This window comes from Marmota marmota, unplaced genomic scaffold (genome assembly GCF_001458135.2).
Source record: "Marmota marmota marmota unplaced genomic scaffold, marMar, whole genome shotgun sequence".
Taxonomy (NCBI): Eukaryota; Metazoa; Chordata; class Mammalia; order Rodentia; family Sciuridae; genus Marmota; species Marmota marmota.
The window spans coordinates 45244439-45270265 of record NW_026000026.1 but is presented as its reverse complement, the minus strand read 5'-3'; the positions used below and the strand labels follow the sequence as shown (position 1 = coordinate 45270265).

The following is a 25827-nucleotide window of genomic DNA, read 5'->3' as shown; positions in this document are numbered from 1 at the left end:
ATATATTATATATATATATATGTATATTGTTGTTGTTTTACAACTTTTTTCTCCTATATAAAGACATCTTTGTAAAACAATAATTATAAATCTGTATTAATATCCAACATATAAGGGGCTGGGTTGTAACTCTATGGTAATGCACTTGCCTAGCATGGGTGGGGCACTGGGTTCAATTCTCAGCACCACATATAAATAAATAAATAATAAACGTCAATCAACAACTAAAAACAATTTATTAAAAACATGTAACATGTAAGATACAAAGCTATAGCTTGTATTATAATAATATGACAAAGAAGTAAAGAGAGAATGGAGTTATATAGATGCAAAGTTTTTACATGCTCCTGAAATTAAGTTGGTATTAATACAAACTAGATTATTATAAATGTTGTCTTAGTCCATTTTCTACTGCAATAACAAAATACCTAAGGCTGTCTACTTTATAAAGAAAAGAGTTTTGTTTATATCAAAGTTCTGGAAACTCAAGAGAATGGTGTTACCATATGGTTGGCTCTTGTGAAGACTGGCTATATTACATGGTAAATGGCATCACTGTGAAAGCATGTGTAAGGGGCAGAAATCACATGGTGAGTCAGGAAATATTCACAAGTTATGCTTGCTTTTATAAATAACTATTCTTACAGGAATTAACCAGGGTTCAACAACAATGACAATCTTTTTCAGGGGCAGCACCCTCTAACTTTCCACTAACCTAGCTTTCCACTAGGTCCCACCTCTTAAAGGTTTCATCACTTAAATATCACAATGCTAAAGACCAATCTTCCAGCAAATTAACTTTTGGGGAACACACTTAAATATATCCAAACTATAAAAGATGCTAACTGAAATACCAGGGCACTAATAGGAAAATAAATGACAAGAAAATTAAAATGGTGCATTAGAATATTCTGTTTAACCCAAAAGGAAGTAGTGTTGGAGAAATAAAGGAAAAAAAATAGGTAAATACCAGTAATTCTATTAAATGTAAATGTATTAAACACTTCAATTGAGGCCAGAGACTAAAAGAATGTACTTTAAAAGAACATGACTGTTCTTTTAAACAATGCATATATACTTTTCAGAAATAAAAAAAGATTGCAAGGAAAATCTTGAATAGATGTATGCTAACATATTAGACCACCTTGACAAATTAGATAAAAATCTTACAAAGTTACTATCAAAACTGACTCAAGAAATAGAAAATCTGAATAGACCCATAAGAAGTTAAGCAACTTAATTACTGATCAAAAACTTTCCACAAAGAAAGTCCAGGACTAAAGGGGTTCACTGATGAATTCTACCCATATTTAAAGAATTAAAATAAATCCTTCACAAACTCTTCCAAAAATAGAAAAAAACATTTCTTGCCCAGTTTATCATGCTGGTTTTTGACACCCAACTCAAAGATGTCACAAGAAAACTGCAGGGCCCTATTTCTTATGCATAGAGATTAAAAGTTCTTAATGAAATAAAGCAAACTAAATCAAGCAACATATAAATAGGATTGCACATTATTACTAAATAGGAGTTTTACCCAGGAATGCAATCTTTATTCAACATACAAAAATCAATAAACTCCACAATGCATATATACTTCAAAAACAACATGCTGTACATGGCAAACACATACAATTTTACCTGTCAATGTAAAAAATAAAATAATAAAATAAATCTGGTGGCAAAATAGGAAAAATACTCTCAGATTTTAAAAAATCAATTAAAGAAATATATCCTATTAATTGGATAAAGAGAATAAATACGATTATCTCTATACACACAGAAAAAGCATTTAACACAATCTAACACAAATTCATGATGAATATTCCTCAACAAACTAGAAATAGAAGGGAATTCCCCCAACCTGAGAAAATGCATCTATGAAAAAAACCACAGTCACAGTGAATAGTAAAAGATGGAAAGCATTCCCCTCAAGATCAGAATTGACACAAGAATACCCCTTTTATCACTTTCACTTAATGATGTGCTACAGGTCCCAGCAAGGGCAGGAAGGCAAGGGGGAAAAAAGAAACAGAAGAAGAAGGGGGAAAAAAGAAGTAGAAGAAGGAGGAGGAGAAGAAGGAGGAGGAGGAGAAGAAGGAGGAGGAAGAGGAGGAGAAGGAGGAAGAGGAGGAACAGAAGGAAGAAGAGAAGGAGGAGGAGAAGGAGAGGGAGAGGAGNATATATATATATATATATATATATATATATATATATATATATATATATATATATTCTCTAATCACAGCTCATACCAAAACACTCAGCAATCAGAAGAACATGTCGAAGAACATGCCTAGAGATAAACAAAATGAGAGTTTACCCCAAAATAAAAGATAACAATATGTAATAGAGAGGAGGATTATTAAATTATAGTAAAATTTGTGAGAATTCAAATGAGGCCTTGACTTTGTCTTTTCACTATCTGAAGTTTCTAACTAAATTAAGAGTGGACAAAGAGGAATGAAGGGAAGGGAGGAGGGATGGGAATAGGAAAAAGACAGTGGGATGAATTGGACATAACTTTCCTAGGTTCATATAGGAATACATGACCAGTGTAACTTCACATCATGTACAACCACAAAAATGGGAAGTTATACTCCATGTCTGTATGATATGTCAAAATATATTCTACTGTCATGTAGAAGTAAAAAAAAAAGCAAATAAACAATTTTTATAAAAGAATGCAAATAAACTTGGGGGATGATGGCCAGTTATTCATCCTCTTAAGAGAATATGTGACTCTAAAGAGCAGCCACTGGATGCATGCAAACAATGGATGTCTTACAACAAAACTGAGCTAGAGTTTTACATTTAAAAAATTGACAACCATTACTTGATGATTTTTTCTTGGCATGCAAGTCATTGCTTTTTGCTAAATTTTTAAAACTATCTTTTTATAATTCAGAATCATCACTAATTTGATACAGCATCCCCTCTTATTAGTGCTTTCCCCTGCAACAACCACCCCAAATGCAGGCCCTTGGTTAATTCCTCATGTTCACACTGTCCCTGATTTCCTCAGCTCCATACACTCATTCCCCAGGTTCATACTGCTTTGTACTGCTAGCCTCATCTTCCTGCAGCTTCAGTCCTATAATGGAACCACTGTACTCACAAGTCTTTCCATCATCTGCCCCAACACACACTCTTACAATGATAATTCTAGGAGTAAATCTCAATTCCTGAGCCTGGGGCATTAGTTCCAGGTACCAAGTCTCAAGATTTATCTGTCCATTATCTCTACAAGCTCTTTAGATTTCAGGCAGACTGGACAACTACCCTCTGGTATTTCCTATTTCTACTCCTTTATTTAAAACATCTCCTACTCCTAGAGTATCTACACACCTCCACTGATCGTTATTCTACTCATCCTTCCATGCTTGTTCAAGCACCAACCCCTCCACCAAGGCTTGGGTTACCCACTGCAAAAGAAGCAGTCCCACCTTTCTTCATGTTGCTCATGCCTGTTCCCTGTAATTGTTACTTATCACACACTATCCTGTGCCTTAGAAAGAGTACTGCTTCGTGAGAAAGCACCTTGAGAGCAAGAGTTGTGACATTTATAGAGGGACCTACTGTGGCTTTTCAAACAGAACAGTTGCTCAACAACTATATACTGAATTCAGTCAGTGAGACTGTATGTGTACTAGGTAAGTCCTTGGAGACCAGAGACACTGGGCTCAGTGGCTAATTCATATGACTGCTAAAAGAAAAAGAACTTGGATTTCCAATAAAAATACAACATTACTCATAAAGAATTTGGGAATTAGTGTATAATAAGGATTAACTGTCATGATTTTTTTGCAATGTATTTACCTTTTAACTGACTGAACATCAATAGAAAATTGAAAGAGGCAAGATATAAGTTTCTCAAAATGTTACCTAATTGATTCTTACAGTCAAATAGTCAAAGATTTAATAATCAAAGATGACAATTTTCAATCAAAAGGGAAAAACTTCATTCTAGTTATTAAACATTTTACAGTGTTGTCAGCACTGTGTCTCTTGTTTCTGTTTAAATATAACTTAAAAGAAGACTCCATAACTTTGTGCAAGGTAGTGCAAATAGAAAAAAAAGTAGCGCAAATAGAAAAAAAGTCTCCCACATTACTTAAGTACCATTGACACTGCCATACTAAGAATGTGTCTATCAGAAATGGCATAGAAAGAACATGCTAGTTTGTAGATTAAAAACATGTCAATTATTTCATGACTGAATGTCAAACAGGAAAACTGGCTGAATGGTTTAGAAGTCTATCACATCATACCACATTTGGCCTACATCTAATGGCATATAAATCATTTATCATTAAAGGCCTTTTTATATAGGTCAAGGTTGCTGGAGCTTGGTGTTTTGTATCTTACAGTTTAAAGAATGCTCTAAATTCTAGGTTTTTTAACTTTTTAATCTATGGGGAAGAAAAGCTAAAACTTCCTATAAACTCAGATTAATGCCTGCTAATGCACGGAAGAAAGAAAAACTAAAACCTTCCTCCTACTATAAAAACAAAATAGTGTGGCCTCTGTTTCTTTTCTGATAAGAGTCTTAAATACCAAACAGTTAACTGCATAATAACATTTACTGGCAGCCAGGCAGCCTGCTTAGCAGATATATAAAGCAGGTAAAAGGAGAAAAAGTTAATTTCTTGGCTGAATGATTCCATCGGTAGCTATAGGGCAAACCTGAAAGTCTTTTAGTAAAGTAGCAGTTGATTCTTCTATCAATCTGTAGCACACATACTCTTCCAAGGAAAGCATTAAATATGAAAATCATATCCCGTTATCATCTGTTTCCAGCTTTCAGCCCAGTAAGCTTTTCTTAATGAATGCTGCAGCCTAAGGAACAAGCACGCTGTTGGCTTTTCTGAATAATGGAGTGATGCTACCATTTTTGCTTATTACAATATCGACTGGCTGAGGGGGTTTCACATATAGTCACAAGTGACTACTCTTGCCAGCATGCTCCAAGTTATTACAAGATGTTTTTAGACATTTCATCTAAAAGAGCTTTACTGCTTTTAGTGAAGAAAACATCTATGGTCTTGAACAGAATCATTTATATGGAGATAGGCAGGAGGATTAGAAGCCTGCATTATGGCAGATACATAGCAGAATTTATTTAAGTATTCCTTGCTGGTCTTTTTGTCTATTGCTTAGATATGCAATCTCTTCTTTCCACTTTCTCTGTGAGAAGGTTAAAATGTACAAAATTATATATAAAGGAAAGAATCAAAATACCACATTTTCATTGAAAACATTTCTCAAACTAAGAAAAAGTAGTTACAAAGCATTATTTAGAAAAACACAATTTTACCTACTAACCCTGAGGTTTTCTTGGGAATCTAAATCTTAACCCCAAAGTGATTGCTTTCAGCCAATTTAATTAAGTTAGACATTAAAGCAATAGGAAATAGGTAAAAATCTTTAAATAATCACTTAAAGTTTAACCCAAAAGATGTTTGTTAATAGAAATTTTATCATTTTAATTTGTTACCTTCTGTCTCTCTTCATTTTTCAGTTCACCCTTTATTCCCAGTCTATCTTTTGAGAGTAGCTGCATCTTCTTAAGTTGAGACTCATAATCAATCTAAATATAAACAAATTTGATTTTGTGCTGGATATTATTAACTAGAACTTATTCATATCTTGCAGTCTTAATAACATAAAAGGAATAGTAAATTAGAAAGTAAAAGCTGATGTTATCAAGAAATTCAACTTATCTTAGAAAAATAGACAATTTCAAAAGTAACATATACCAAAAAGTTGAATTCAATAAAACGTTACATATATTTTGAAATAAAACAAGGATTGATGGAGTTTCACTTATTAAAATCTATTTAGGGAATAAAACTTTGATATGTTTAACAGCTTGATACTTTCATTATATTATCATGTAAATCTAGTTACTTGGTTATGAAAGTAAAACATTTGACATCAAAGATTTTCTTTGAAAAGTTATATCTTAAAGGGGAAAAAATCAGTCCAACTGATTTTTATCTACATGACATCTACATTATATCATGGTCCTAACAGTCACAGCCATTATGTATATTATTTGCTAGACATCAACTTAAAGTAGAAATATACTGCAGTCAGTCATCAGTATCTTAAAAATCAAGTTTGCTCTGGTACTAATAACTACATTAAGAATGTCTGTATCATTACCACACTGTAATAGATTGAAATGATTAAATCATCAAATGACTTTTCTTAAATGCAAGGCATAGAAAAAGCACCTTGATTCAGTACACTAGTAATTAAAGCCTTAAAAAAGTCACTGCTTGTGTTCCATCACAGATAAGTATCAGAACATTTTCTAAATAAAACAGCTGCTCATTGCAATAAAAACATACATAAAAATAAAGTTAAAAAAGAAACACACCATGAGATAATCAAATTAGAAAGCTATTTCATCAGTTCTCAGTCTGAATGGTAAACAGGCCTAAGCTTTGTTTTGACAAACAAAAAATGCATAGGCAATAATGGCCAAAACTGATTTCTTTCCCTCAAAATATTTTAAAAGGTATTATATGCTGCCCCCTTTTTAATAATAGGAATTTTTTTTCTGTAGCAAAATGTTATTAACATGATGAAGGGCAGTAATAATCTAAATAGATAAAATAGATACCTAATTAAAGTTTTATAAGGCCAGTACAAGTGACAAAATAATAAACCAATAAAAGATAAGCAAATAAGGCAATTATGAAAATACAATTTACATATCTGTGTTTTACATCTACTTCTTTAAATTTATAGATGTTTAGTTTTTAACTTTAAGTGCCTTAAACAGGCATACTTTACAGATTCCAAAGGAAAGTATCTTTAAAAAAGGAGGTTAACTAGATTACGATATAAACATCTAATTAGAGATTTTTTAAAAAATTATTTTTTCTTGTGGCTACAAACATTTCCTTTTGCTCTTTGAGATCAGTGGGCTTTGTACCTGATATTTTCATTATGGGATTATTTAAGTCATACCTTCCAAAGATAGAGCATTTTCTTATGGAAACATGAGTTTTATTCAATTCTTTTGTTGAAACAAAATAAAAGTGATAACTACATAAAAGCTTCATAAAGAATAGTTAAAAAAAATACAGGGTATGGTGGCACGTGCCTGAAATCCCAGCTATCCTAGAAGCTGAGGCAGGATGATCACAAGTTCAAGGCCAGCCTGGGCAACTTAGTGAGATCATCTCAAAATAAAAAATAAAAAGAGCTGAGGATGTAGCTCAGTGGGAGAGCATTCCTGGGTTCAACTCCCAGTACCAAGGAAAATAAAAAGAGTAAGAAAATTATCTTAAAGAGTCCAATTTAGATTTTTCTTAATATATCTGAAAATTTTACTGAACTATAGGTCACTCTTTCTAAAGTACTAATGCACAGAAAAACTGTACAATGTATTTCGAAACCAGAGTTGTACTACTGACAAATTGATAAAACTATAACTCTGCAACCACTACCTAAAAGTACTTTGTTCTCTTTTGCCTTTTATTTATTTTTTGCCTTTTGTTTTTATACACTTATTTTTACTTGGTCATTAACAATAAAATCCACCTTCTGAAAAGCTGGAGAGGGGTGGGTTTCAACTAGGCTCTGCTGGACCATAAGGTTCCCTAGTCCCACTTCGTTCTAATTGCATTATAAACAAAGGATTCTACTACTTTAAAGATTTTTTTTAAGTTTAGAAAATACTAGGTAGATTAATCTTTCTAAGACTTTCCCAGTTAAAAATATCTCATGTGACATCAGAGTACATATGACCTTATTTGCACCTCTATCTCTAATTGTCAGTCTTTCAACATTCCATTCCTAATTTCTTCTCCAATCAGGCCCTCTGTGTTTCTTCTATTTTCACAATATATCAGGGTTTGGAATGTATTCCTGTCCCCTTCCTGCCACATGACCTAAACTTTTCATGGTCAAATTTGTTGCTTCATGGGCTAAACAACCCATGCTCCAGTAGCACTGTCTGATTCCTGAAAGGATAATCCCCTCATATTTGCCCTCAACCTGGGAAATGAAAGCTATTTTAATAAACCTAAGAGCATTGAATTAGCCCACCTGGTAACTCACTCTTCTCATTACTGTACTGCTTCATGATATTGGCTTGATGCTGCCACCTAAACATTAAAAGGATTTTCCCATTTAGTACCTCACTGCACAATTTATTTTAGCTTAATTACAAAAATCTGTTAACAATAAGCTGGGAACATGGGAAGAGGAGATGAATGTTCTTGCAGATGTTTCAGATCACTGGGATATATATGTCTCTGTGACCATCCCATTTTCCTTTTTGCTTCCTTCTTCTTTCTATATTCTTACTTTCCCTCCTCTATTTTCTTTTGTCACACTGTTGTTTGCCTGATGATGCCACCACTATCTTTTTTTCCCAAGCTTCCTTGTTTCACTTGGTCCTTGGGATTGTACAGTAATTCTCAATTATAGAAAAGTGAATAGTTGAATTGAATAGATATTTAAGATCAGCTGGCCCTGCCTCCTCATATTACAGTTGAAAAAATGGGTTTTATTAAGTAAGTTGAATTGATTCTTGGGTGAATACAAAATATGAGACTATAATTCACAGTTTTTTTCTTCCCTGCTTCCTTCTAGATGGTGAACTTTAACCAAAAGATTTGGGGGGACATTTATTTATTCAATTAATATATATTAACAGAGATGACATACTAGTTGATAAAGTATAGGATTTGCTACAGATCTTGTCCTTCAGGAGTCTGAATGTCGTGACCTGCCCACAATGTCTGCCATAATGTTTAGTAGAAATCTGAATGAGCACTCAAGAGAACTGTTCTCAAATTTTATCCCCTTTCAGCACAGATAACCTAATGACAGAATTTTCAAGGAGAATCACAGCTTTTAATAGTGACATATTTTCATGATGTCTCTGCTATTAAGCACAAATGCTTCCTGGGAAGGTACAACATTTGGTATAATCAATTCCACATTAATTCTTTCATAGCTGTTCATGGTCCATAAGAAAAAAAGACAAAAAATATGGTGGAATTAATTTTCAGTCAAGGGGGGAATCTCAATGCTTACTGAGTGCTTACTGCATGCCATATTCTGGGTCAGACATTTGAGAGCATTGAAATAACAAGACAAGGATCTTATTGCAAAATGGGAAAGCAGACATGTAAACAATTATAATACCATGAAGGAAGTGCTTACTAATTATGACACAGACTTAAGGCAGGTCAGGGCATAAAGGCCTTCTAGTTGAAAAACGGTTATAAGATAATGTGAAAATTTCAAAGAAATCTAAATTGTTCAGCAGGTTTAAAGTACTGAGGATGCATGTGAGTAAGTATGAGTGTGTACATATGTGCATGTTAGAGAGAGTGTGAGAGAAAGCAAGTACACATGTGTACAGGAGATAAAAGATGTAGAGAAACAGTGGGAAGATATGGAGGTGAACAAGCTAGAGGACCTCGGGGAGAAAGAGGTGGGGTATTGAGTGTAGGGAGAGGCAAGGAGACAGATATAGGGAAGAGATGAAAGGGAGAGACAGAAATGGGAATAAGGAGATGGGGACATGTCAGGGAGAAAGGAGGCAGAAAATTGTACACATCTGTATACTTGTGTAAGAGAGAGAAACAAGGAGAGGCAGAAGGAGAGCACACATACATGTGTGTTTATATGCAAGACTAAGGCTAGATGGGCTGTATGCAGGCAGAGATCAGCATCTAGGGTTTGTCCTAAAAATACCGAAACAGCACTTCAGGCAGGGGAGAAATGTAACAAGATGATAACTCTCACCCAGTAAGGGGAACCTTCTTGAATGCCCTGATGTGTCAGCTCCATGCATGGCACTGCTGTTGTGAGGGAAGTTAAGCAGATGTTTGCAATGCTCTACACCTGTCCCTGGGACCTTTCTGGGTGCTCCCAACTTCCAGTATTTGGGTCTCTGTGCCTCCTCAGAACCTGGGGAGGCTGCTCTGCTCACAGAAGCATATGGTTGGCTCCCTACTCCCTGTACCTCCACCTATCAATTCTCAATCCATGCTGCTCAGGAGCTACTGTATACATATCCCAAATGCTTCCAACCACTTGCCAATTTCCCTGTATGCTTAAGCTTTAGTGCCTACTGTGAAAGTTGGCTCAATAACATACCCTGTCAACTCCCCTGCCTCACTTCTCTCATTTGCCTACTGATGTTTCTTCATCTTACAAATAAACCACTTATAGTCATTATCTCTGGGTTTGCTTAGGGAGAACCCAATCTGAGACAAGGACAAAGGGCACCTGGGAAAAACTGCTCTAAGTTAGAACCAACTGAGGTCCCCTCTATAAAAGCATTCTGGGGAGCAGAATGAGGAAGTGAAAGACATAATCTTCTAGCACTATTAATACTAAAATTTACATTCTCTCTTTTTTTTTTTCTGGGGGAGGGGGGGTGCGTTTACCAGGGATGGAACTTGACAACTGAGCCACATCCCCAGCCTTATTTTGTATTTTATTTAGAGACAGGGTCTCACTGAGTTGCTTAGCACCTCGCTTTTGCTGAGGCTGGTTTTGAACTTGCAATCCTCCTGCCTCAGTCTCCCAAGTTGCCTGGATTACAGGTGTGTGCCACTGTGCCTGGCAAAATTTACATTCTTGCATTGAGTTTATTCAGCCTCTTCACCTGTCTGACAAGTGGCAACACAGCCACACAATATTCTCAAAACAATTTTAAAAAGATCAATATCTTTAGCAAGCCCAAAAATTATTATAGGCCCCCAGAAAACATTATGATTCATAAAATCAATTGAAACTCTTTTTCAGCTTTTATCCCATTTTAAAATATTTAACATTACATAGGTACTAAGGAGGACCCATCCCATTTCTATAAAGAAGGAGAAATCTTAGTAAAATTTGGGCAAAATACCCACCTCTCCCACACTGTTTTACTTTGTTTCACTTTCTGAAATTCTACCAATTTGGAATTCATTTGCATTAAGTGTACACTTCTCAGGGGGAAATATCCCTGGCACTTTGGGGTGTGTGGGCAAAGCACTATGGACACCATTCTCCTACGATTTATCTGGGGTTGGCCTACAAAGAAAATAAAGATCTGATACCTGAATGCAGAAGCATTAACAGGAGACAAGTGGTTCCATCATATCTAAGGTCACTACCAGCACTGGCATAGAAAAAAAGCAGCAGAAAGAAATGAGAAGACACAAAGGACCAACATCCCCTACTTGAACTTATGCTTAGTGGCCAGTCTACTGAACTACTGGTATCACTGGCTGGGTTGCTGACACCACTGTCTAGTTTTATGGACACACAATAAGCACTTGACTTTAGACTCAGGGTGATGGTTAAAGAACAGTTTTTCATAGAACTCTTGTCTTTCACACATGATCTGCTACATGATCTGCTCTTTTAAGCCATTAGCAGAATTATTTTAAAAAGGCATTTGTTATCCAAAATTCAAAAAGCAACATTCATGCAACTTTTGAACCATGTTTATGAATAAAGCTTTTCATATTTCTATGAATACAATTTGTCATTCTTTTCTTTAAAATGGTGCCCTATACCGATATCCTTTAGTAGCTCATCATATATTCTTTTTTACCTATCCTATTATTCACAACTAATATTCTCAATATGAAAATATTTACAAATGATGATTCTTTGAAATTTCTTGATCCACATTTGATTATAATGAGAAATCAATATTTAAATAAGCCACAATATGAAAGTAAGAGGACATTTGATATTATGTCCTTTATTCAGTTGGGAAGGTAAAAATTCCCTGTTTTGTCTACCACTTTTCTCTGGTAGACACTTTTCTCACTTTTCTCTGTGAAATCTCCAAAAAGTGTTTTTTGGAATTTAAGCATTCTACTTGAATACTAGTAAGAGACAAAACTGAAGTGCTGTAGCTAAAACTTGCTATGGATTAAGCACAGTTAACCCCCAGAGCTTGGTTGCTAAACACCCTTCCCTGCTTAGAGCAAACATAGCTCTCTAGGTAAAAGGCAATATCTATTTCTAAGACAGGGAAAATATTAGGCAACCTGAAATATCTTGTTATATTTAAAGCAAAGAAGGCTTAGAATTTAAGGGGTTTCGTGAAAAGGACACAGGAGCCAATCTAAAGAGACTCCCATTGGCTGGAAGTGTAGCTCAGTGGTAGGACGTGAAGTTGGCATACACAAAACGCTGGTTCTATAACCAGCACCCTAAAAACAGACTCCCACTGGCCAAGTTTAGGACAACAGGAGCAACAAAAAATAATTATAGTAATTGATAACATACTGATTAAGGAATTCATAAGTCCACTGTGATATTAAAAAAAAAGAAAGAATACATAGAGGGAGGGAAGAAAATGCTCTTTGTTATAGAAAAGTAAGCCACCAGAAGATTAAAAACAGAAAAATCATCATTTCACAATCTCCACTGTAATAATTGATTCAGGCAAGATTTATTAACAGATCCCAATATCACTAGGTAAAATTCTAGTGATGAACACGATAGTCCAGTGATGCCAAAACATCACTCCACAGATAATTTACTACTTACAAAGCTGAACAATAGAGATCACATTTAGAGATCACTATCTTACCCAGAAGATCAAAGTCAGCATCACTCAGGTGGGACTATCTTATATCATGGGCCTCCTTATGGGATGTTGTGGTAAGTATAATATTGCTTGTAACTACTTAAATTAATTAAAATTAACAGAATTAAAAATATAGTCCTCAGTGTCATGATCCACATTTTAATGGTGCAGAAGCCGCATATGGCTAGTGGCCATCGAATTAGCATTAGCATAGATATAGAACATTTCTATCTGCAGAAATTTTAGTTGGGTAGTGCTGGTCTCAACCACATTTCCAATTTACAGTAAAAATGGGGAAATTCACAATGGTCAGTAGCTGACCTACCTTCAAAATACCCAATGTCATGGAAAAAGAAAAAATGTTAAGTGGCAGGCCATAGGAGATAAAATCAGATTTAAAAAATTAAAAAAATAACTAACAATACAACAAATAATAGTGGGCTTATGGTCTGGAAATATAAGGTACTTTTTGGGAGAACTGGAGAAATTTGAATATGAACTATATATATTAAATCATATTATGGAATTCTTATTAGTTTTCTTATATAACAATGCATTATGATTATGTAGGAGCCCACCCTTATTTTCAGGAGATCCACACTCCAGTGCTCAGGAGAAAAGTGTCATGATATATGCAACAGACTTGCAATGGCTCAGAGAAAAAAAATACAAATGGCATGCAAAAAGCAATATAGCCAATATTTAAATTGTTGCATCTAAGTAGATAATACATAAGTGCTCATTAAAAGAACTTTTATGATTTTTATGTATATTTGAAATTTCTGCAATAAAATTAAGCTAGTGAAAATCTGCTAGAGCAAAAAGAAAGGGAAATACATAAGCCAATTTTTCCTGTAACTAGTGTTTATTTGGTTAATTTGGGTAATGTGCCTAATCAGGGAAAATAGTAAGGAAGAATGCCTCTTTCCTGGCTTGCCACACTTAGCATAATTTGTGGAGCAGCAGGAAGCCAAATACTGGAGAAGAATAAGGAGCCCGAATCAGAGATGGTCTCATAAATCAGTTGCTCAGGGTCACATAGCCCAGGAGCATGAAAGAATCCTCAGGGCCATTTCCACCCCTCAGGGCTTCCCAAGTGCACATTTGACCTGAAAGAGCTCAGACCACATAAAAAGGATTTTTTTTTTAAGAAGGAAGAAATTTCTAAAGGAAACCCTAATGCTGCTCACATTCAATAATTCCTTCAATAAATACCACGTTAGACCCTATACCTTGTACTGACTAGAGACCTTGCCTATGTTGTAAATATTCCATTAATTCTTCAACTATAGTAGGAATATTAGAAAATATAACTTAAAGGTTTAAGATCAATATTGGTCATGTGGTAATTTACAGAAAAAGCTGATACTTAGTCTTCAACACAAACAGCTGAACATTATAGTGACTGCCACTAATCTGAAAAAGATTTTAGCTGAGTGCAGTGATGTAAGCCTGTATTCCCAGTGGCTTGGGAGGCTGAAACAGGAGGATCACAAGTTCAAAGCCAGTCTCAGCAACTTAGTAAGTTAGCAAAACCCTGTCTTAAAATAACAAAATAAAATAATAAAAGGGTTGGGGACATGGCACAGTATACTACACTATATTACAAAATATACACTATACTACAAAAGATCAGGGTTAAGTGCCCCTGGGTTCAATCTCCAGTACAAAAAAAAAAAAAAAAAGATTTTACAAAACAGTACAAAACAAGACATCACCTTCAGTTCTTGAAGCTTCTCTATATTTGTGGTAAAGTGTCCAACATGAGCTTTAGCACACTCAAATCGTTTTAAATATTCTTGGTTTCGAGTACGAGCCTTCTTTTCAGATTCACATATTTCCTTCAGGTATTTCTTCAGTTTTACATATTTCAGCTTAACTCTGAAAAAAGATGTAAAAACAACAGAGTTAGACTTTGACTCAACCTAAGCAGAAGAGTATTCTTTAATAAAACTGTTAATGAAAAAATCAAATCTAAGATATTTTACCCAAACAATAAAATCCAAAGGACAGAATGTATATATATATTTTAGAGAAAATTAATATGATGCCACTAAGATACTGTGTTGGTTACATCATGGCAAAAACTCTCCTGAGAAATGTATATAAGAACACATGATAATAGTGTTTATTATAAAGATTTATATGGATTTATTTCTCAAAATTAAATGTGATTTCAACAGTGGTATCTACATGACCATTTTAAGATACACAACCTGACATCTTTATAAAACAATGTTAAAACTATTTGCTCACATGGAAACAGAATCAAATGATAAACCATAATCCAAAAAAATGCAGAAATTTTTAAATACCAGAAAAGCTTCATTTAGATAACATAAAAATATTTTTAGACATTACAACAATATTATTAAAGTATTCTCTAATAATATATGGACTATGTGAAAAAAAACCCCACAGATTACTCTCCATGGTACCGACACTGCTAATTCTGATTCTTAATGCTTCACAAATATTTAAATTATAAAAGAGCACAGGTTGTGCAGCATTTATGCTGTTGCCTCAAAAAACTATTCAATACTTTTTCATCAAGCAAAAATAGTTTAAAAAGTCACAAACATATTCATTCTCAAAACACCAATTTGCAAAGATGGGGGAAGGTTTCCAAAATTAATTAATCACAGACCTTAAACCCAAACCAACAATTTTCAAGAAATTATTGTGCTAATAATGCTATGCTCTGGCTATGGTTGGCTGTCTCCATTTTTCTTACTGCATAAAAAGTTTATTTTTATTGCTGCTATATTTTTGACAGTAATAGAGGTAGAACCTAACATACTGTCTTTCATACTCGAGCATATTAGTAAGCTGGTGATGGTATCCAGTGTCTACCTGGAGTAAGTACAATAGTAACCATGTTTTCTGCCACCCAATACCCTTCAAAGCTGATTAAATTAGTAAGTCATCCATCCATCCATGTAATCATTCATAGATACAGCTACAGTCAACAAGAAAACAAACAAATAAAAACAGTGTGATAAATGCTATGAGGCAAACTAAAGAAATTTTTCTAGACCAAGCAATCTGACCTAGTTGAAAGAGGCAGGGAGGCCTTCCCAGTGTAAATAAGTTTTTAGCTAAGACCTGAAAGATGAACAAAAGTAAACCCAAACTGAGGAAAAGCAAGAATGAAGAGATGTAGAGGAAAACATTCCAGGCAGAGGCAACAGCATGTTGAAAAGCACAAAAGCAATAAATAGGAAAAATAATGAGGATATTAACAAAAATACAATAAAAATAAAATTATTAACTCTACCTCTGGGTCAGTGTTTTAAGGCTCTTTACATATTAACTCACTGAGTGCTCATAAGTATCACTATTCCCATTTGACAGATGTAGTCACAGAATATTGAAATAATCTCTCAAGGTCACTTGACTAAGAAGTGGAGAGTCTCAAACTGAACTAAAGCACTTGCCAATAGAGCCTGCTGCTTACACTATACTACAAAAAAATCTTATAGTGCTTAAGATATTGAAGTTTCAGTTAGTGCAGAATTTTGGGGAAGGGGGAAGAGAGATGATGAAAATGAAATATGGAGGGACAACAGAGAATCCCTCAGCTGCAGCAACCTAATAGCATCAGCCTCAGCTATCCACATACTTCTCTCTCACACTCACTTTTCTATACTACCATACCAAGAAGCTGCCCAAGAAAGACTGTATTCTGTCTTCTGTCTGCCCCTGTAACCATCAGTGAGAAAAATGGCACTGCACAGATCTCTTCAGACGTGGGCCCACTCTTGATGTCATGACATTCTCAATACTATTTCTTCCAGAGACAAGACAAGCCTATGGTCTCTTTTCCAGAGAGAATGGTCATCTGTTTCAGTCAAGGATGTCTACCTTGACTGGAAACCTTAGAAATACTAAATTTTAAAATAAAAAAATAATTTTGAAGATAAGAAAATAAATGGACTTAATGGTGATTTGGTTTTAAAGAATTCTTAGACTTTTTTTTAGATGAGATCTTTTCATTTTTCACTCAGTGTGGCATGGATAAATCACAAGTTTAATGCTATTATAGTCAGAAATTCTTCATATGAATTATATAGGAGATAATGCTATCCATTTGGCTTAAGGATGAAGTTTAATAAAATTAAACATTAAAAATCTATTCTTAACATATATTACATGTATATGCATATACATACACACATACATATATATTTCCTACTGCTTATAATACTTTTAATAGTAATTCTCATATATCCATAAACAAACGACATACTAGGTAATCCTGCCTATTGCAGTTTTCTTCAAAATTTAGCTATTATAGTTATATGCCTTAACCATTATAGAAGCTCAATATGTTTAAATTGTGATCAAAAAGATAAGACTATATACTGTATCTCACATTAAAATATTTATGCAAAACAGTCTTGAAATAACACAAATACCAAATGATTAAAATAATCTTTATTGATAGTGATTACATTAAATTGCAGCATTCACTTCAAATCATTATAAATACAGAATTCATGACATTAGGGTTTAAATTTTGATTTAAAATTTAAACATCATATTTACATATGATGTCATGGCATCATATGTAAATTGGCTCGAAAAATGTCACCACTATCATCTCTTACCTGCACATATCAGACTGATTATATTCACAAAGTTTCTTTTCCAGGTCCAACCTCTTCTTTTCACTATTATATAAAAAGAAAACATTGCATAAATCATTACATTGATAAGTAATAAACTGATAAATTTAGACCATGATCATCTTCAAAATCACATCACTTTGAAAGTCTACTTCTCTTGGTATTTCTAATAAGAAAATGCCAAATGTGTTTGAAATACAAAGACACAAAAATATTTACCACTCACCAGGGAAGTCTAAAAAACAAAAGACACAAATATGAAGCAAAAAGATTTTCAAAATCGGGGGAAAGCATATCCTGAAAAAAGGCTGGGAAGCAAGTTCATTAATTTGGCAAGCATTTCTTGCATGCCTGTGCTAAGTCAGGTACTATTCTAAGTCTGAAGACTAACATGGCAAGCCAAAGGCCCTGTCCTAAGGCAGGTGACATATCAGGGGAAGGACAGATAACAAAGAAGATAAATCAGTAAAATATGGCCAGTTTTCTCTGAGTCAGCAGCATTTGAACATAGGGCTGGACAACCATTCTTCTCCAAATCCACTTTGGACTGAAGATTGGCAGCTTCCTCTGCTCCCAACCAGCAAAGCTGGGGCATAGCCAAATGGCTGAGTTCAGAAGAGGATTCTGAAAAGCAAATCTGGCTTCACATTTGATGAAGAGCAAGCTGCTTAACACTTATCACTTCAAATTTCAGGAAATGTCTTTTTATAACTTTGTAATGTCACCATTACTTGTCAGCTATGTTTTTGGGTGGCGGTACTGGGGATTGAACTCAGGGGCATTCAACCACTGAGCATCCCCAGCCCTATTTTGCATTTTATTTAGAGACAAAGTCTTACAGATGTTGCTTAGCGCCTTGCTTTTGCTGAGGCTGGCTTTGAACTTGCAATCCTCTTGCCTCAGCCTCCTGAGCTACTGGGATTACAGGCATACACACCATGCCCAGCTTGTCAGCTCCTATTAATACACTTAATCTGTGATGGTCAGGTGAGTGCTGGCAGTGAACTAGAGGAGGAAGCCTGGGGAAGAAGCTGGAGAAACTGGGTAGCAAAGGTGGCAATAGTAGCCCAAACCATGAGGCTGGTGGTTTTTGGCAGGTTCAACATTAACTAAAGGCTATTAAGACAAATTCAACATTAGAAATTTTTATTAATCACTTTTCCCCCTTCAAAGATTTCATAAATCAGTTGAGTACTTTGATCATGAGGAATGAACTGTCATGTATAACTAAAAGGAATGAATAATTGGGTAGTATGGGCAATTTGTCATTAAATTAGTAGGCCAGAATGACTTTTAAGTGCATCTATGACCCCGTGCCTCCAATGCAATGCTTTATTTATGTGGTATTCTTGACAAAAATGAATGACTGTGGTATGCTCATGAGGCCATCAGATGGATCCAGCTTGAGAGTCACTCTCTAGAGCAAATATTGAACTCTTTGAAATTATCAAAAACATGAAAAAGGGAAAAACTGAGGAATCATTTCAGATTGGAAAAGGCTAAAGAGACATAGTAAACAAAATGTAATCCAGGTTTCTGGATGAGACCCTTGGCCAGAAAAGAAAAACATACATTGTTAGGACTACTGGTAAAATCTGCTGGTAATCTGTAGACTGGTAGATCAAGGATGAATCCTGACTGGGAAGGTTGTATGGTGATTATATACGAAAGTGTCATTGTTTTATGGAAATACACACTAGAGATTTTAGGAGTAATGGGGCATCCTATCTGTCAAATGGTTTCAAAAAGACTAATGATTTTAGATAGGTAGACAGAGAAAATGAAAATGTAATAAAGCAGTAGTTGAAGAATCTAGGTAAGGGGAATACTGGAAGTCTTTGTCCCACATTTCCAACTTTTCTGTAATCTTGAATTTACTTTAAATAATTTAAAAAATTAATCCATGGTATCTAGTCAAAAAGGATCACAATTTCTGGAAATCCATCACCTCCCAAGCAACAAGTTCTTTTTAATAATGAAAGCAAAACTTCTTTTTTCCTGTCCTTTATTCAAGTAGATGCAGATACCTACTGGTCACACTCTCTATCAGAACATTTCACATACTAAAAAACACCTCTTGGTCCTCTATTTTAGGCAAAAATGCTGCTAATCTTATCACTGACCTATTTTCTAAACCCCTCATCCATACTGCAGCACCTCTGAATGCTAAGTCATTCGCATCTGTTTCAGATGTAAGACTTAAAGTAGATTGTTATCCCAGTAAAAAGACAAGGAAAGGCCTATTGTTGGATTACCTTATAATTCCTACATATTAAGTTTCTACTACAGAATCCTGTCCTGGGATACTTAAATAGTCCACATTTTTAGTCCATTATACCCCTTCCTCATCTGGATCTTGTGAAGTTTTACACAGCTGGATAGTCCTTATATGTCTGAGTTTCATCCTTTTGCTTCAACAGCACAACTCTCCATTGTCTTCAACTTTATTCAACTAAGATCTGTATCAATTTCTATTTTGATATGTCACTTGAATCAATATTGGCAGTGAAAAAACTGGAACTAATTAATGGGCCTTTTAAAAAGATGTTTTTATATACAATAATTCTAAGAGTCGAATCTACGTATGTTTCTACCATGTTTATGGGCAGGGCAGTATACATACTATAACAAGTCACTCCATTAGACTCTTCTAGATTCAATTATTGACTTTTACCACAGTGAAAAGAAAATAGTGTATAAACACAGGAAAACATTCAGATAATAAAATTCCATCTATGGGAGAATACAGATAAGATGACTTGGGCTTGAAACATGGCAGTTACAAGGGAAAAGCATGATTATTAGATCAGGTAACATTTCAATGACCTCCTCTAAAGGGGCTGAGAAAAAATAAAAGGTGGGTTTTTTTGTTGTTGTTCATTTGTTTTTTTGTCTTATTTTTTAATCTTCCACTCTCCAGAAGTTTCTGAATTTAAGCATCTGTGACTACTTCCCAGCTTACAACCTTTGAAATTACTAGAATTTTAAGAGACAATGAACCCTGTGGTCAATGGGATTGGTTTTTAGGAAAAAGTACACCCAAACATTCAAATAGGACATGGACAATGATATTCTTTATGTATTGTTTTGCAAAATTATAGCTTACAATTGAAAAAAAAACTTTCAAACCCATTATAGTAGAAAAAAAATATGTGGCTCTATTAGTCAAGTCCCCTTATTTCTAGAAAGGAATCAAGGTTCAGAAAGGCCAAATGACCTGCTCAAGATCTCAAAACTGGTCATGGATTAGAACTCGGATTTCCACATTTTTACTGTAGCCTTCTATGTATTTAAAGTTATTTGCTTCTATTTTGTGTATACTGTGTATTAATTAGAATTAGTAATGGATTCTTCAAATGAAAAATGAATACACACAGCAATAGATATGTACTAAATTATAAGTAAAACATGAATTCCAAAACCAGAAGTGTGAATAGGCCATAAAATTTGACTTGAATTTCTCAATTTCAACAGCCTCATCTTGCTTAATAATTAAAGGAATAAGTGTTAAACATAAAGTGAGCAATCATTTCACAGTTATTGTACCATAAAGACTATAAACAGCCATGTGTTCCTAGTATAGGAAGCAAAAATAACTCACAGTTAACTTAGTTCAGAAAGAAAACCATTTAAATCAGTAACATTTTAAGATCAAATATTTGGCTAAGACACACAAATAACTAAAAACCTGGGATAGCTAAGCCACCCTTCAAATAGAATAGACACAAAGTCAAAAAAACACTTTACATGTACTGAAACACGTTAACTTGTTTTTTAATTATCAGGTATATGCAGACACTTAAGATCATCTTGGAAATATCATAGGATCCATTCTACCTGGTTGGCTGGAAAATGGTCATTATTTAGTAACAATATGTGGCTGCTCAATTCTATTTAAGATATTCATAACTCCTAGACATAGCTGGTTGACTTTGGGATTTCTTTCATAAATTCAACAAATATTTATCAAGGGCCTCCTTCGCCACAGGTCCTCTACTGTGAGCTGAAAATTCAGCTAGATACGGTTCCTGTGCCCCTAGAATTCTTAGTCTAGGCAACAAGAACTTAAGCCTCCATGAAGAGTGCTATAGGAATGCTGAGAGTGCAATAAATGTGTTGGGGCAGGGAAGGTTCTATAGGGAACAATTTTTTTTTTTTTTGATTTGCAGATGAAGAAGATCCTGGAGTAGGTGAATGACAGTATGTTAGGAAGAAATTGGATGTTCAAAAGAAGATAAAATATAATGAGGACAATTAAGGAGGCCTGTTGTAGAGGCTCTGTAAAATAACTGACAAAAATTAAATCCAGCATAAGATGAATGCAATTCATTTTCAAAATCACTTCTGCCTTTACCTTACATGTAATTACTGTACTGTTATCATTTTAGAATTGTGACATACGCGGCTCTCCCGTTTACTAGAATGGTTTTGTAACTTTTAATACTCATTAAACGTTTTGTTTATCAAGAGATCCAAAAATCTATTTCCTTTCTTGTCAACTAATGAGATTTCTAACTCCAATTAATTTAGTAGCTAAATAAGATTTCCAACAACTTATCTTTCATTTGGTTATTAATAGTCAATTGCTTCATAATTTTCCCTCTTTATGCACTCTTACATGTAACTGTTTTGGATGGTTCTCATCTTTCATGTCTTAATCAAAGGCAATACGAATCCTCTGGAAGCTGAACTTCTCCTGCTAGAAATTTCGTCTTTTTCCTGGATATCTAGCTAGGCCCAGCTTCCCCCCAAAAAAAGTCTCCAGCATTTGAATAGGGCATATGTTTGACGAACACTCTCTCTCTCTCTCTCCAGCCTGCGTTCCTGGACCTGTCATCATTGATGCAGTGCAGCTGTCAAGGTCGGATGACAATTTGAAGAGAGAGTGAGGAGGGGGGCATGTAGAAGGGGGCTAGAGAAATTCATAAGACTTGATGGAGAGTGACAGGCAGGAGAACTCCCACTCTCACTTATGGGCAAATCCAGAGTCGCAGCCGCATCCTCAAGGGGGTCCCCGGCTTTAAGTTTCTGTAGGGGGAGGGGTGTCTCACCTTTCTCAGCGCGCACCACTTACACTAGAGGTATTTCTAGCAAACTTTGAACTCCAGGCTCCACTCGGAGCCTCTGGGGCGTCGCAGGCGGACTCCGGGCCCAGGTGAACCGCAAGCAGGGGAAAATGGTAAGGAACAGAGGGCAGGGCATCCAGAAGACCCTCAGAGGCGCGGGCCCACTGCCCGCCCTCTCCCATGGTCGCCCTACCTGTCCCGTAGCCCATGCTGAAGATGGCCCACCCTCTCGTAGTAGTCGGGGCTCGCCAGGGGTGCTGACGAGGCGTGGGCCCGGTGCATGTTGCCACCACTTCACCCGTCCTCTTCGCCTCGCCGCTGGGCACGGGATGGGTCTCGGTTGCCCGAGGAGACCGCCCCAGCATGCACTGCGGGTAAACACGCGGCCAGGCCTCCTGCCGGGGGCGGGGCGACGTGGGGCGGGGCGAGATGCCTAGCGGTGAGGGGCGGGGCTGGGCGCCGTAGAGGGCGAAGGCAGGACGTCACGGAAAGGCGGGGCAGAGGTCTTCCGAGAGCTGGACTAGTGCCGGGCAGTGGTGAATGTAGATCCACGGCCTCTGAGCCCACGGGCGGAGACTACAGGCAGATGGTTGGGTAAGCGGCCTTGAGTCCTGGGTGTGCTTCCCTCTTCTCCCCCGTGTTTCCCTTGCCTCATCCTTCGGGATTTGCACAAATTGCGTTACAAAATGCCTTCTCTCGCTTCCTTCCACTTGCCCTCCCTCCTTTTTTCTCAGGATTTGCTGAGAGCCAGGCACTGTGGTAAGCTTGTTTCCCCACCAGCACCTAAAAGCAAAACAAATACCACACAAAAAACAACCCCAAATACTGCTGTATTCACCCCCTTACTTGAAAACTCCACGCTGCCTCTAAGGATATGTTTAGTGCTGCAGGTGCTCATGGGTGGAGAGGGAAAGGTTGTTAACTAGTTGCTTGGGAAACAGACATTTATTTGTGCAGACCTCTCTGATGGACAATATTCCGGACATCCTGTAGAATCCTCCAGCAGAAGCTGTGGACTCAGACAGCCTTGGCTCAGATCTCTTCTTCCACTACCAGGCTGTGGCCACCTGCAAATTACCTTCTTCACTGAAGCCCAGGTTTCCTTATACGTAAAATGATGAGGCTGTTACAGCAGGATTAATTTAATATTAGATTAGTTAATATGTGTTATTGATTTGTTTTTGTTTTTGTTTGGCTGCGGGGGAGGGGTCGTACCGGGGATTGAAACTCAGGGGCACTCCACCACTGAGTAACATCCCCACCCCTATTTTGTATTTTATTTAGAGACAGGGTCTCACTGAGTTAAATAGCATCTCGATTTTGCTGAGGCTGGCTTTAAACTCGTGATCCTCCTGCCTCAGCCTCCGGAGCTACTGGAATTACCGGCGTGATGGCACATGCCTGGCAGTGTGTTATTGTTTATAAGAGGGCCCAGCACATAGGAAGCATCAGCTTTTACAACACCATCATCAGCATGACAAAAAGCTTCCTGAAGAAAGGCAACCATATTCTAAAACCCACAGGGCAGAAAAAAAAAAAAAGAAACTTTAATCCCTTATTGTTCACTTCTTTTGGTGATTCAGTTATTAATTTCACTTATGTGCAACTTGTGACTTACACTAGTAAATTGATCATTAGAACAGGAGACACTCAACAGTCAACAATATAAAATCATAATATTACTTAGCCTTTCTTTCACACTCCAGTGGTCGAAGAGCAAGAAAAAGGATGAAGGTCCTCCTACCATCTGCCTAAATATGAACAGTTACAAATCAAGATAATAAACTAAGTAAAAAAGGATCTCTTCTCATACATTGACCCATATGCTCTCACAAAAACCTGGAAATCCAGGGTGGAATTTCATTCTGACTCCTTCCCTAGTCTACTCCCTAATTTCTCACCCCAGGCTCAGTCTTGCACCATGAAGGACCTCACACAGGGGCAAAGATATATGTGCCTTTCCTGCTCCCCACACCCACAAATCCCAGCTGTTTACATGCCTACCTTCTCTTGGCCTAAGGGTGAACTTCAGGTTGAACTTCAGTGAACCAGGAAAGAGGGTTTTTGTGTTTGTTTGTTTATTTTTTTCTTTTTGTAGTTGTAGATGGACAGCATGCTTTTGTTTTTTATTTTTATGTGGTGCTGAGGATTGAACCCAGTGCCTCACATGTGCTAGGCAAGCACTCTGCCATTCAGCTACAGCCCCAGCCCAGGAAAGAGGTTTTTGAAGGCCTTGGAAAGTAGCTTCTTTAAGCAGGAATCAGGGAGTGGATACCTGTAATGTGTCCTACAAGGGAATATGTGTGTGTAAGTTTCTGATGGCATGTCCTCTGACCCTGGAGCCTCCTTGCCTTGTTCAAATAAGTAGCCAGAGGAGAGTCAGAACAGGCTTATAATATACAGAAGCTAAGGGCACCGTCCTCTTGCCCAGGTCTAAGGGTAGTAGTGATGTAACTTTATTTAGTTGCTATATGAAATCATTGTATCAAATTGATTCTGTGGTAGTATACAACTGTTGATTTTATTGATTTTAGTGTGACCAAAATTTTACTAATAACCCTCACCAAAAAAATATTCATTACATTTTTAGGATATTTTATTTAGGTCCACCCCCACTCAGGTTAGCTTTCATCTCAGGGGGAGATGAAATTCCCAAACAATATAGCTATTTTATAATTATTTCCAGTAAATAGCATAGAGGAAGCAGATGATACAGATTTAGTATCATTTATTAGGATGATATTAGCCATTTATTAGGCCATTTTAGGAGAGTCTAAAATTAAGTATAATTCAATAATAAATAGATAATTCAAAATAATGACAATTTGCATTCTATGGTTAATTCATTAATACCATGAAAATCTAGATGGAGGACACCCTCTACTAACAATACATAGTGAATGAAAAATTTCTAATGTGTTTATGTTAAAAATGTGCATTCTAAATGGTGACAGACTTTAATAATTCAGGGTTCTTCACTTTGAATATTTAATTTGCTGGGGAAATCTCTTTTAGTATTTTTCTTCAGTTTTTTTTTATATTAGAATAATATATAATATTATTTTAATATAAATATAAATTATATTTATATTTATATTAATCAAAGCTGATTACTGTAAGCAGCTCTGCTTTTAGCCTACCTGGACTGTGAGCCATAATCTGCTAGATTGTCAAAGGCTTCCTATAAGACTCATGATGTCTTAGCTAGAGACGAGGAGGAGGAGGAGGAGTCTATCCTCACCCCCTTATATTAAAAAGGAGAAAAAAAGTTCTGGAAGAGTAAGGGAGTTGGACAAGGTCATATAGCTTTTGATCTGTGTAAAAATTCTAGTTCAAAATATGTGTCCCTGATAGCCTTATTAAGCAAACAGCAAGGGAAACCCTTGTTTTAGCTCAGTAATCATGTGATCTTATGGTAAACCACATGAAATTGTCATTTTTGAAACTCAAAAACAATTAAATTAATGAATGAAAAAGTTGGCTTTAGAGATATATTAAAATTAGAATTTTACATTTTAAAATGCATTTACCATGTACTTTTCTCCCTCCCCCCCCCCCCCCC

The 25827-nt window shown here is 36.0% G+C and overlaps 1 protein-coding gene across 4 annotated transcripts in view; it reads right to left on the bottom strand.

Annotated features, from left to right (window-relative positions):
- Positions 1-22660, bottom strand: part of Kiz (kizuna centrosomal protein) — a 100603-nt gene extending 77943 nt beyond the window's left edge. Inside the window, exons 1-4 of one of the 4 annotated variants that reach the window (XM_048811380.1) lie at positions 22459-22660; positions 17182-17244; positions 14290-14452; positions 5498-5590 (exon numbers count right to left, since the gene is read on the bottom strand). In XM_048811380.1, the coding sequence (XP_048667337.1) occupies positions 5498-5590; positions 14290-14452; positions 17182-17244; positions 22459-22547 (408 nt within the window). In that variant the 5' untranslated portion in view covers positions 22548-22660. Of the gene's footprint in view, positions 1-5497; positions 5591-14289; positions 14453-17181; positions 17245-22250; positions 22343-22458 lie in introns of those variants that run through there. The other 3 variants (XM_015483420.2, XM_048811382.1, XM_048811381.1) reach the window with 3 other exon arrangements.
- Positions 22661-25827: the final 3167 nt, after the last annotated feature.